Source organism: Micromys minutus, assembly GCF_963924665.1.
Source record: "Micromys minutus genome assembly, chromosome: 15".
NCBI classification, from domain to species: domain Eukaryota; kingdom Metazoa; phylum Chordata; class Mammalia; order Rodentia; family Muridae; genus Micromys; species Micromys minutus.
The window spans coordinates 53,205,132-53,218,972 of record NC_137984.1 but is presented as its reverse complement, the minus strand read 5'-3'; the positions used below and the strand labels follow the sequence as shown (position 1 = coordinate 53,218,972).

General features: G+C 42.6%; 1 protein-coding gene across 3 annotated transcripts in view; it reads left to right on the top strand.

Moving 5' to 3' along the window:
• NBEA (neurobeachin) overlaps nucleotides 1-13,841 on the top strand; it is a gene marked incomplete at its 5' end in the record, with an annotated part of 531,924 nt that overhangs the window by 497,875 nt on the left and 20,208 nt on the right. For 2 of the 3 annotated variants that reach the window (XM_080929210.1, XM_080929211.1), the window contains 2 exons: nucleotides 12,091-12,153; nucleotides 12,473-12,562. In XM_080929210.1, coding sequence (XP_080785336.1) covers nucleotides 12,091-12,153; nucleotides 12,473-12,562 — 153 coding nt within the window. The remainder of the gene's footprint in view (nucleotides 1-12,090; nucleotides 12,154-12,472; nucleotides 12,563-13,841) is intronic. The other variant, XM_080929212.1, reaches the window with a different exon arrangement.

Genomic DNA, 13,841 nt, shown 5'->3' with positions numbered 1-13,841 from the left:
TTGAGCATATCATTCAGAATAAACACTCACTAGATACTGAAGCTCTGCCATCTTCAAAGTCAAGCTAAGATATGGGTCTTCTCATCCCCAACCCCTTGCCCAGGTGTCTGACCTCTTAGAGCGGAAGGAGGCACACTCTGGCAACACACCTCCTCCCTCCAGCTAGCACGGGCCCTGACACAAGTCAGCAGAGCTGTTGTCACTGACTTTGAAGATCTCTGTCAACTCAAGATTTCTGAGGAAGCTGCTTCATCTTCCTGAGAGCAGCAAGAGGGCATCAGCATAGTGCAGGTTGAAGGCTTTTAAGGACATTAGTTCATTTTTTCTCTCCTATTCCTCACCATCATTCCCTCTCATACATTCCCATTAATTTCAGTGAATAAGTTAGAACAAAACATATTCCTACCAAGTCTTTTGCAGCTTGAAGAGCAGTGCTCTCTGAAGGCTAAGAACCACTCAAGAGCCACAAGCCAGCTCCAAACAGCCAGAGTGCTGAACCTCACTCACTATTCAGTTGCTCTGGAAAGGGAGAAATAGCACATCATCCCACACGGGCAATCGGTCTCCACGGTCACAAGATAGTGCAACTAAGGTTTGAGGGTTTAAGGTTCATACCCCTCCCTGCACATTATCAGCGTGAAAGACCCCTGGGGAGACACAATAGCTGGTTTCAAAGCATTCCTCTTGGAACCCTGAAGAGATTTGCTCTTAGCCTGAAAGACTGAACAGACTCCTACAAAAAAAAAAATAATAATAATAAAAATAAAAAGGAAGAAAAGCTCAAAAAAATTAGCCTGTTCATGATGCCTTCACTCACTTTACTTTTAATGATTATCTTGATACTTTTTAATGTAAAGATCATTGGTAGCTAAAACCACAGGAAAGCTAGGTTTTGTTTCATTATGCCAATTGGCCTGATTAAGATAATTTTATTAAAAAATGCTAAGCACCACCTTAAAAGACTAACATGTCCCCTTTCTTTAAAAATGCTATGATCGGCCTAGAATTTTGAGCTTTGAAGTTAGTACTAAAATTTGTGAAATAGCTTAAGGTTATTGACTCATTCTTCTCTGACAGGTGAAGTCATGAACCAGCACTAACCACAGCAATTATGGCATTAAAATGTCAAGAAATTAGAGGTCAGAATAACAGATAATTTTCTTCTCTATGTCAGATTAAAAACTGGCATTCTTTGACAGTTTAGGATCTCTGGCTGAGAAAATGATGACAGCTTAACTCATTTTATACTTGTAAAGCAGTAATTGATAGTAAACTTTATCTCGACAGCTTCTGGGCAGAAACATGACAGCGCAGTTCTGGTACAAAGCTCCTTAATATGTAAACACTAGGCCTGCTGGAGAGTAGAGATTTATTTAAACTGTCTTAAGTCTTGTCTTACATCATTATCTTCTGGGCTCTTCCTCGTGATGGCTCAACTATTTGGGTAGTGGTTGTGAAGCATGACAATGAATAAGCTTTCTTCTTCATTGTCTCTATTAATAAAAACCGTCATTTTCTTCATATTCATACCTACCAAGTGACCTGCCTCGGAACCGGGTTCTGGTTAGAAGCCATTGGGTGCTGTGGCTCTCTTCCTCCCTGCTCAAGTGTGATCGGAGCCCAGCATAGTCCCAGCACTTGAGAGCTTATTAGAGATCTTAGATGTTTAATGTGTGCGTGTTAAGTATGTATATATTTGTGCATCCACACAGTAGCTGTGGATGGCGGTCAGAGAACAGCTTATAGTGGTCAGCTTTCTCCTTCTGCCATATGACCCATCAGGCTTAGAGGCAGATTTACCAACTGAGCCATATCATCAGCTCCAAAAGATAAAGTTGGAGAAGGTTTGTCCTACATTAGACATGCTAGCGCTACTTGAGAAGTTCTGCCTTTATAGACATATATAGAGAATGCTATAATGGGTAGCCAGTCACCATATCACCATTGTACAGAATCACATCTGTGCTTCCTGTCCTGGGTTCTCCACTGTTTCAAACCTACATTCCATTCCCATACAGCCATCTCAGCTACAGCCACTGTGTTTTCCCTATTTTATGGGTATTAGGAATATCAAGAGTAACACTGTATGTCTTGTTCTAAGTCAGTATTTGTCCTTAACTATTATTTGTACTTAATGTTTTTTCGTCAATGTCAATAATTTAGTTTTGTTAAAATACTGTGTGAATTTATGTTTCTGCATTGCTCATATGTGTACCACATGTCTGTAGAGCTCATGGAGGCCAGCAGAGGGCATGAGATTCCCCTGAAGCTCGAGTTATAGGCAGTTGTGAGCCTCCCTGTAGGTGCTGAAAAACAAATCTAGGTCCTCTGCTGAGCAGCCAATGCTTTTAACTGCTGAGCATCTCTCCAACCATGTACTCACTGTCATTACATTTCAAAAGTTAGCCTTGGTGCTGCACTGGTGTTGAAATTGCTCCTGTGAAACAAGAGTAAATAGAGTGAGTACTTCCTAACACAAGAGTAAGTGCAGTCAGTACTTCCTAACACAAGAGTAAGTGCAGTCAGTACTTCCTAACACAAGAGTAAGTGCAGTACTTCCTAACACAAGAGTAAGTGCAGTCAGTACTTCCTAACACAGGATTGAGTGCAGTGAGTACTTCCTAACACAAGAGTAAGTGCAGTGAGTACTTCCTAACACAAGAGTAAGTGCAGTGAGTACTTCCTAACACAAGAGTAAGTGCAGTCAGTACTTCCTAACATAAGAATAAGTGCAGTGAGTACTTCCTAACACAGGATCGAGTGCAGTCAGTACTTCCTAACATAAGAGTAAGTGCAGTGAGTACTTCCTAACACAAGAGTAAGTGCAGTGAATACTTCCTAACACAAGAGTAAGTGAAGTCAGTACTTCCTAACACAGGATCGAGTGCAGTGAGTACTTCCTAACACAGGATTGAGTGCAGTGAGTACTTCCTAACACAGGATTGAGTGCAGTGAGTACTTCCTAACACAGGATCGAGTGCAGTGAGTACTTCCTAATGGAAGTTTTAAGCTCATGTCAGACAAATGAGTAAGAGTGTTCCATTCTGAGCTGACATAAGACTTATCATAACTACTCCAAACCTCAGCAAAAAGAAAAATGATTGAAATGTTCACCCCGTGACTTTAAGAGGTAGACATATAAGCGTGCCAAATAGTGTTGTGTGGCTGGCACCTAGAACATATGCAGTACGCAGTGTTTATATATTCCCAGATATTCTCACCAGTTCTCCATGTTAAATATTCATTACATTTTAATATTTACCAGCAATCACAAAAATTCACCCTTTTCCATCTAGCTGTCTTGACTTAGGCAAGCTCTGCTTTGATCTCTCCTTTGATCGGCTCTGTGCGCGTACGAGGAGAGGGAACCCACAGGAGGGAGGCCACATCACTTCAGTATCGCCTCATTTTCCTGCTGAAGTGTTCCTTGCTACTACAGAGCACTAACATGAGAGGGCTGTCAAGAACCAGCAAGACAGATGTGTCTGTATCCAAAACAGCTGCTGCTGACTTTCCCAGAGAGATGAGCTTGTAAAGTTCACTTTTCATTTCCTCCTGATGTAAATGAAAGGCAGTGGCAGCAGGGATGGTCTAACTGTCGTGCTCTCCTTCCTCCCCTGATGCCTTCCTTTGACACAACCAGGGGTATCACCAAGGCATGTGGCTTTAAGCCTCTAGGGTAAGCGTTGGTGTGTCAGTCTCCTGTTGGCGAGTGACGGAGCTGCCTCCGTGGGCTGGAGCGGCGCACGTTGACTTGGGCTTAGCTAACTTTTAATTCAGGTTCCTCTTTTCTTGTCAGATCATTATGGTGTGCTTACCTAGTCTATGTCTTTTGATCTTCCCCCCACAAAAACATGTGGTACAGCCAGTCAGCTGGAGATGTGTTAGATCTTGCTTTCCTCTTTTTTGTGTTATTTTCATTGTGGGATGTTGGAAAATGCTAATTACTGATTTTCAGAAATTATCAGCAAATACTTTCATAATACCCACATTCAGAACAGTGGAGATGACACCCTGCTGCTTGTAAAGGAAATGTCTGGAAGGTGCTTGCTTCCTGTCTCCCATCAGCACAGAGCTTGTGTTACACTGTCATCTGCTTCCCTTGTGAAAATCAGTCTCACCCAGTTGTTGCGGTCATACGTTCAGGACTCACAGTCTCAGACACATAATGGCCAGATTTAAAGTCGTTTGAATTCTCAATGTAGTCTTTCCATTTATGTAAAAACTCTGTGAGATAATGCAGTGATGTTTTCATCTGCCCTTTGCTGATCATAGGACATGCCTCATTCTGGAGTACTGACATCTTAACCTGGTGGATTTGTGTCACAGCTCCGCACACCCACACAAACCTAGAGCTTGTGTGTTCGGTGACTTTCTTCCATGATTACACTCCAGTTTACAGGGTTGACACCTGCATACCTGCACCTTCTCACTGCTTCATTCTCTTCTTCCCCCGTCTCCTGGAAGGCATTTCACAGAAAGCTGTTCAGCTAGGGCAGGTGTGACAGGGTCTTGCCCTGGCTGCACAGGGTTATGCCCTGGTCATTTCTCTTTGAGAAGTAAAAGCTGAAGTGAGCAGAGAGCCCCAACCATGATCACCTTCTTAGGAGATGGCCTCTTCCTGAGGTCAGTGGGTACGGGCTGAAGGAGACCCTGCACTCCCAGAGCTCACACCAGCCCCCTCTCTGCCCCCATGAGGTCAGCACATGAGCCATCAAAGAGGCACTGAAAACCTCCTTCAAAAGAAAACTGCTGCCACATTCAGCCACATGGATGAACCTTGGGGAGACTATGCTAAATAAAATAATTTGGTCACAAAGCAAAGCAAAACAGAACAAACAAAAACAAGACACCCCACCTCCGCCCTCACCCCCACATACAAATACTCTACTTAGAAGAAAGATCTGGAGCAGTCACTGTCACAGAGGAGAAAGCACACCCATGCTTGCCAGGGATTAAGAGAGGGGAAGGTGGGCTCACTGAATACAGACTTAAGGGGCATCAGTTGCCCAGTGATGTATTATATGTATTGAAGACTGCACAGCTACATGTAAAATGGCTAAACTAATAAGCCAAGTTTTATGTGCATCTAAAATTGCCTTAAGAAGTAATAGTTTAATAATGGCCTTGTTTAGAGGAGTGGGCAGGATACTAAGGACCAGGAAGAGAAAGGAAAACACTTATAGGGAAGCTATTATACCCAGGCCCAAGGTAACAGGGGAAAATGCTAGAAGAAAGATAGCAAGAGATGTGCTGTCCAGCATGAACTGTGCTCTGAGGCACGGGTGTAGCCACTGTTAAAGCAACCCGTGCAAGGAGGGGCCCATAGAAAATACCTCAGCCTCCTGTCTCTTGGACTAAGCTAGGCTCCCCACTGTAGCAGAGGGGTAGCCAAGAGCAAGGACTATAGCAATGAGATCAGAGCCAAAGAAGAAAGGTGTCTAATACAGCGTCATCCCCATTGAAATGTTGCATCCAGCTAAAAGGTCTAAAATGTATTTTTGACATTTTTGGCAAGTCAGCCACCACCTGCTTCATTAAAACCCTTGCTTTGTTCCTGGAACTCACAAACATATACACTTCAAGTACAAAATCTGGAAGAACTTGCCAGCAGTAGAACTGGACTAATTATAAGAACGGAAATGTTCTGGATGAAGGATTTTCTGTCAGAATAGCCGTTTACTAAGTTGTTTATGTAACATCATTACAATTGATCACTGCAAGGAGCAGGGGGCGCTCTGGAGTCCTGTCCCACACCCAAAGACTGGAACCCAGAGCTGCTCCACAAGCCAATGGAAATATATTTTGGTTTTGTTTTTTTGTTTTTTGTTTTTTTTTTAAACTGGAGCTAGAAGATAGGTTGCTTATATATCCAATAATTTTGCCAGAATAGAGTTTTTTTTAGTCTTAATGTAGGTGATTATTAAATCAATAATAAAAAACATTTGTATTTCTGCTTGTGGTTTCTCTGAAAAACTAGAAACAGTTGACAATAAAACAGTGCTTTAATTTTTTATATAGCTTAATGTTTAAAGGCAAGAAATGATAGAGTGCATATATTACTTTCTTGATTTACTTCGTTCTTGGGTTTCTAACATTAAAAAGTAATGCTTTATATGATCTTGTTTTATCACCACAATAAAGCAAAAACAAAGCTTGTCAGTTAAAATGCACACCACCTTTCTTTTAGCACTCCTCAGAGTTGCATTGTTTTCTCATGTCTTATGTGATGTAGGCAGAATTTTATATATAAACCATATATACATAGGTATGGAAGCAATAACAGCTCTTCAGTGATAAAGCCACTGTAACAATGAAATCAGCACAACACTAGGTAGATTGTCAATGTTTTTTCTGTGTTCTTAAACAACCACACTCACCATTTTATTTTTTAAAAAATCATTTTGAAAACTAAATAGAGTTAGTTCTCCTAAAGCAGCCACATTGGAAAGTCTGTGTTAAACATAGGTGATCAATCCCTCCATGGTCACATAGAAGGGATCTCTGTCAGCTAACCTTCTTTGGGGCTATATACTCTTGTACCTCAGGGTGATACACCTCCGGCAGGCTACAAGCAGTTTGGTAGAATTACAAATAAATGGCTAGGTGAGGTAGTGGCTGGCTGCTCAGGTGTCAATCCAGTGGCCTTTCTCACTCCTCTCCTTCCTTAAGAGGAGGTCACTATTCAGAGTTAGAGGTCCAGGTTGATGCTGCACGACCAGCTGGTTTGAAGAAGACAGTTTGCTTGATGGGAGGAACAGATGAACAACAGAGGGTCAGGAAATGGAGGAAGAGAGGAGGAAGAAAAAACTAGTTTTAAGGATTCTATGGAAGAATGTCCATGTTAAATTTACCTATATTATGAGTAGAACAAATGCCTGTTTTTGTTTTTTGTTTGTTTTTTTTTTTTTTGTTTTGTTTTTTGTTTTTTTTTATCTACTGCTCAGTAAGGGTCTGCTACAAACCTCCTAAGTTTTGACTTTCATCTTGTCTGAGAAGTCTTTCCTCTGGACAGGCACAGGTGCAACACACATGTGTAACACACAGGCATATGCAACCTGTGTGTGTGTCTCCTCTTCTGATGAGTGACGAGAACTCTGTTAGAAGGGAAGGGAAGCAGAGAAGAAAGAAAGCAGTTAAGCAGGGTACCCACAGGCTATGAGAGTACAGTGTGCTGCGCTCTATCCAGGGCCTCTGCGCATGTGTGATTTCTAAATGTGCTGCTTCTTGGGAACTGTGGCAGATTCTCTCTCATTTGCCTCTAAGTGGGCAACAGCTTAGACTAATGAGGAAAACACGTTTAGCCTTGAAAACCAGTAAGAAGAAAGAAGGCCGATTGAAGATGTGGCTAACTGTAATTTGGTTGGTGGGCGCCAGAGTGTTTCATAGATAAGAGCCTAGCAAGACAGAGGACCACAGAGAAAGTGGCCCTTCCGAGACCTCTCTCTGTGGGGAGCTTTATATTATAGCTAAACAGATAAGACCAGAGGTCATCTGCATGTGAAATTCAAAAGTCACTCGTGGCCATCTTATGTGTTGCTTCAGCCTTGCTCAGCACACGGCACATATGTGTGTCCTTGCCTGCCTATTTCTGCAGAATCCTAAGTACTCGAACCTCCTTGAGGTGTTGAACATACCTGCTTCATGATAAACTCTCAAGGACAGAGGCAGATGCTAAGCATTCAATGACTGACCATTGAATGTTCTGCAGGGAGATAATACAAAAACAGTTCAGAATCAATATAGAAATTTGTAGGTTGTCAAAAATCATCTTCAACTTGTATCCAAGCAGTTCCCAGTAGAAAAGCAAAGTGCTCTTCCTACTTGTCATCAGCTAGTGAGAGAGTGAGCTCTGGCATGTGGTAGCTACAGCCATAAATGCTCTACAGACCACTCAGATCCACATGGCTTCTTCCTTCGTAGCACTGACCACTACACTCTAGGTTCATAAACACAAGGCACATGTCAGCCCCACAGTTTGAAGCACATGTGGGCATTGTAAACATGGCAACTGCCCCCTATCCCTGTGCACATCCATAGGTTTCTTCCCACCATATAGGAATGCACATCCAATGATAATGCTGCCTACCACATCAACATGTTCATCCAGTGGTACCTGCCTACCTCCATTACAGATGTGCAACTAGTTCTACAACCCGAAGCTACTAACAGAAATTTCTGAGTTGTGCTAAACTGCTAATGGGACACTGCCCAGCATAAAGATGAATAGAGATGCTATAAGAAGGGATGTCACAGACACAGGACACACAAGTAAAGCGTTCTCCTTGTCATTCTGGTTCTAGAAATGTCAGAGAAGAAGACATTGACTCTGCTAAGCATGAAAATGGTGACAGCTTGGTGGATGGTGTGCCTTGGGACAGTTGGCTAAGGAGAGATAGGCAGCTGCTCAGGCACATGTTCACATTATGTAACCAAAGATCAAGATAAAAAAATTTCAGCTTCCATCCCAGTGTCTTCTGCCTGATGAAGACACTGTTTACTCTGTCTTTGTCTTGCTTGAGCCTTAAATACAATTTGCATCTAAGTGTGCTGAAATCTCCATATTATGGACCAGCAAGATGGCTCAGCAGGTAAAGGAGCTAGCCACCAAGCCTGATGAGCTGAGTTTGATCTCCAGGTTCCATAGAGTAGAAGGAGAGAACTATCATCCTCTGATCTCAGCATGCATCTCATTGCAAGTGTAGCCTACTCACATCTGTACATATACAGTAACTAATATAACTTAAAAAGCTAGGATTCCAATTTAGAGATCACAAACCTAATTAAACAGTGCTGCTTTCTAAAATCAAGTCAACCATGTTTTCATGTCACCAGCCAAAACATTGTCCATCAAGGACCCTGTGTAAGTGTTATAGCTTTGAGAGCAAAAGTTTCCCCAGTGCAAGCAACGCAGCTCAGGAGCCAAGGAACACCACAGTCACACCGTGACACAGCAAACTTCATACAGGAGACTTATTGGAGAAGACACAGAGGGTGGCTGCCTTTGCTTGGGCAACAAGCAGCAAAGACCTGGGAGGGAGTTTGTATAGGGTTTCTTAGGGGCAGAGTTTTCGGATGGAGATTGCTGGGATTACAGATTCTGGGTTTTGGATGAGCCCAGGAATTGGTGCGATTTCAAGATCAGGGTTATTGTATTTTCAAGTCCTGAGCTTGGGCTTTTACTCTGTAAGGTAGTGCTTGGTCACCTGCATCTTCAAAAGTGGGTGAGTTTGGGTTTTTAGACTATTAGAGTGTTCTGTGAGTGGGATCCTGGCGGTTGGAGGTTCTTGGCAGGACATGAGGCATAGCCACTCAGATGCCTGGAGAAACTCACACTCTGTGCTCTTAGAAATTTATAGAACATAAAGGCCTTAAGCACCTTTGTTTTTTGAAAGAATGTGGTGTTGTTTCCTGTGAGGAATATGCTTCTCACAGGGACACTTCCTTGACTCTCAGGTGTACAACTTCTAAAAATGAGTAACTTCTCAGTGGGGGAAACTGAGTTGACTGGCTTGTTTCCTAACGCCTCCTAATTCTGAATAGCTTCTTAGTAAAGGATGTGGGGTTGACAGGCTCGTTTCCAAAGGTTAGTCGTATGCCACCTGAATGCCTTATACCTGAATACATCTTATACCTGACTCATCCTCCTGAATATTCAGACTTCCTGGACTGGAGGCATTGACAAATCCCAGCATATAGAGTAATAACCGCACAGGGATGAAACTGGTGAAACATGCAGTCCGGGCTTGTCTCCACCACAGTCTTCCCTGCTGTGTGCACTCATGTGCGCTTATTTCCTTCCGGGGCTGCAGGCATCCTGAGGGCGGGCAGTGTGAGTGTTGACCGAGCATTTAGATGTTTGTCAGCCTAACTGCTGCAATGGCACTGAACTCTTGTAGATAATAGGCCCGTGTGTTTTCTCTACCTGTGTCCCTGCACGTTCCCTTTTCTGGATCAGTTTCCAGCTTGGCCCAGATTACCCGACTCGTGCCCCATTCGTATAGTCAGCAACTGACTGAGCCACAGTCCTGACCTGCAGAGAGTCAGTGTGAGCAGTCATACAGTCATGGATGCACTTCCATGACAGGGAGGAACTGTACTCTGAGAGTATGGAGGAGGCTGGCGATGATGTCCCAGCACAAGGACATCCGTGGGCTTTGTCCTACCAGGAGTGAGTGGATCTCTCAAGACAGCAACTCAGCCACAGGTTCCTAAGCTGTGCGATGAGCCCTCCTTCACAGCAGGCTGGTCTCCTAGTCCAGTTCCTGTCTGTTCAACAAAGACAGCAGTGACTCCCTGAAAAGGCTTGGGAAGAGGGGCAGCAGGCTCCCTGGCCAGTGTCTGGCAACAACCAGAGCTGGAACCTAGGAGGAGGCAGCTTGCCTTTCCGACATCAGTAAGAGCTGAAACATTTTCATTCAAAAGGGAAGGAATGTTTGAAAGACCCAGACACAAGTCCATCATAGATAAATTCTAGAACACAGTCCCTTGATGCACAAAAGCATGTGACACAATTCACAAGGAAGAAAGCATAGTCCCCAAAGAGAAATGGGGAGCTTGAACCTCTGCCACAGTCCCAAGGCATTACCAAAGAGTACTAAACAGGAAATTCCTGGAAATTATGCCACTATCCTAACATTTTCCACTATAATTTTAATATTTCTCTTTGAGAAACAAGATTAGAGTAAGTGGGAGGCGCTTGCTGGCTCTTTGTTTGGTGAGTGTCGGGTTCCCTAAGTACAGGACAGTGACTGAGGTCAGATGTGTTGGACATTAGCACTACTAGCCTCTCGCCCCCATGAGGGCCTTTTTCCTGGAGAAGTAGAAATACAGGCAGCCACGTCTGTGGCTAGAAAGGCTTTAGCTGATATTGGGCATTTGCTGGCTAAGGCAGCTTTAACAGCAAAATTACTGCTTTTCTTTCACAAATAATTCTCAAGAGTTATTGTAATAATGTGAAGCCAACTAGAAATGGTCTCTTCTCTGCTTTTCGAACCATAAATCTTGCAATGGGGAGGCAGTGTGGTGGTACCTACATGAATACAATTTAGCTAAATAGTCACACTTTGCATTTGAATGGACATCATGAAAACAAATGCTACATTAAAACTGGACAGCACTTAAGGAGATTTAATAATTCATCTCATTGTCCCTGCAAATAAATGAACCAAAGCCCCTTTTATGTACTTGTTAAAATATGGTGGATAATGATCCATTCATGTTTAATATTACTAATAAATTTGAAAGTTCATGGTTTTTACTGATAAACATTTCCTGAAGTGCACTGTAGGAGGACAGATGGTTAAGTTAAGTACTTTGTAAGTGAGAATTGTGGATGTCGATGTGATTAGTACCAATGCTGTGTTGAGCCTTCACAGGCTTACCTGCGTTCCTCCCAGCACTTGACAGCCTGTTTCGTATTTCATTTTTATGTGCACCAAATTGCACATGACTGTAGGGGGAAAACTAACATGGTAATAGGGCAATGATAGTAGTAAATATTGTGTTTTTCCTTGTTGACTTAAATTACACATTTACAGTATCTCAGGAAAAATCTTATTAGTCTAATTTAATATGTTGAAATATTTTACCGATAACATTTATGAATAGAAAAACACATGCAGGGCCTCTAAACATACAGATGCACAAGTACAGGAAACAGATATGCATGTGTGTGCCGTGTTATATTGCTTAATCCAGATAGTTAGATGTGGAAATTAGTTTTATTCAATGGGAGCCATACTATTTTAGTGTTCATATCTGCAGAGGCTTTAATAACACACTGTATATATCTCAGGATAGTTAAAGAATGCTTCCATTTTTAGTGAGTTTCATTTTAGTTCATGAAAGTTTACATGGGGGGAAACTGAGAGAAATTAATTTATATCTTATAAATAATATTCCAAAACCCTTCTTAAAGCACCACAGCAAGCTGAACTGTGTTTTTTAATCGAAAGTGCTACTCTTATTTTATTGCAACACCAAAGCCTTGGTGTTTAGGCCTCGGTTGCCCTCTGTGTTGACTGAAATGCATGAGTTTCACTTTTATGTCAGTGGCAGACATTGTGTCTAATTCTCTTTCCCATGAAGATTCCAGAAGCTTATTTCATTAGAGACCCCCATACGTTCCTCCTTACAAAGGACTTTATTAAGGTACCTGGGTTTTATTTAGTGCTAAAGGTGTTGTTTGGTCTTTAACTGCATGCATGGATGCACAAATTCTCATTTCTACTTTTAACCCCGGCTTCTGGTGATGACTACAGTTCTGTGCTTAACTGAAGCATGAATAGAAGATGTGAACCTTGTCCACAAAAGACTAACACTTGGCGCTCTGTGCCCTGAGAAAAGAACACCCCTGGAGTTTCCTGGACTCTTTCTATGGCTAGCTTGAGCTCCACTTGTATTGTCAAAAGTATGATGACCTCTCTTTTGACACATATTGATTATGACAATCACCCTTCTTGCCCTACAGGCCATGGAAGCACAGATACAGAACTTTGGACAGACGCCATCTCAGTTGCTCATTGAACCACATCCGCCTAGGAGCTCAGCCATGCACCTGGTAAGGCAGCAGTCTTGGATGGGTTTTTTTCTTTCCTTTGCACCTAGGTAGAAATGGTATTTCAGTACTATTTCCAGAGGCTTCCCAGTTTATCTGTTGACTCAGAAGCTCAAGGGCATGCTAGAAGGAAGTGTGATTACTACTCTTTAGTCCTGCTAATTAAGCCAGCAATCTTGGGCTTACAAAAGCAGTATTTACTTCTCTGTAAGCCTTTTGGGGTACAGAGGCACACACACACACACACACACACACACACACACACACACACACACACACACTGCTGCCCCCAATTAAATTAGATCTGTAAATTAGCACACCGTATAAACACAAGCCCACACACAGAAGAGTAGTTCATTTTCAGAGACTCCAGTAATTCTAAATGTAGTTTGTGGCTCCTGTGGAGAAACAAGACAGGCTGGTTACAGGTAAAGACTCCAAACTCCATCTCTGCCACTAGTTTGAGTTGACATCTCAGCATCTGGAGAATGGAGTTTATTCATCCCTGTACTGAGATCCCTAGGCCTGCTTCTGAACCTCCCTTAGGCCAGCTCCTAGTGTATATTCCCCAGTAGATGCTGGCTTGTCTCATCAAGAGCTGATCACATTAGATCTTTAGTCCTACTTTTTAAGGAAAGAATTGTATGCTTTATTCTAAAATGTAAAGCTCCATTCTCATAACAAAACAGTCCCTTTTCAGTTTATCAGCAAATAGCAACCAGTCCTTTTTTTTATTTAGTTCTGTGAGGCTGATGTACTTTTAATGTATACACTTGCTGATGGACTTTTAATGTATTTTTTAAATGATCTCTCACTATTTTTTTAATAGTACTTCAACAAATGTCTCAAGACAGAAACAGTTGTAAATGAATTCTCAGATGATATATGTATACCCACCATCTTGAAGACATTCCTGCCCCTCAGCAGGGTGAAGAGGTCTGAGATGGGAGGGCAGTGGGTGTGTCAGCAAGCCTGTAAGCTGATATTTCTCTGATGGAAAGAGTATGCCCACCATTTACTTGATGCATTTTTGAGCCCCTCCATGTGTCAGATGACTGAGCGAGCCAGAGTCAGGTGTGCCCTCCACAGCACCAAGAAGCAGGCAGACGCTCCTGGGGAAACACATCTGCACACTTGTTCTAACCCTCTCTGTGCAGCCATCCACATAGTTTCAGCCCTGCAGCACTTGGTCATTTTGTGTAACACAACAGAAAGTTTTTCAGGGAACACCGGTTGTTTCCAGATGTGTCCCAGCCATGGTACAGACAGGGCTGTGGGCTTA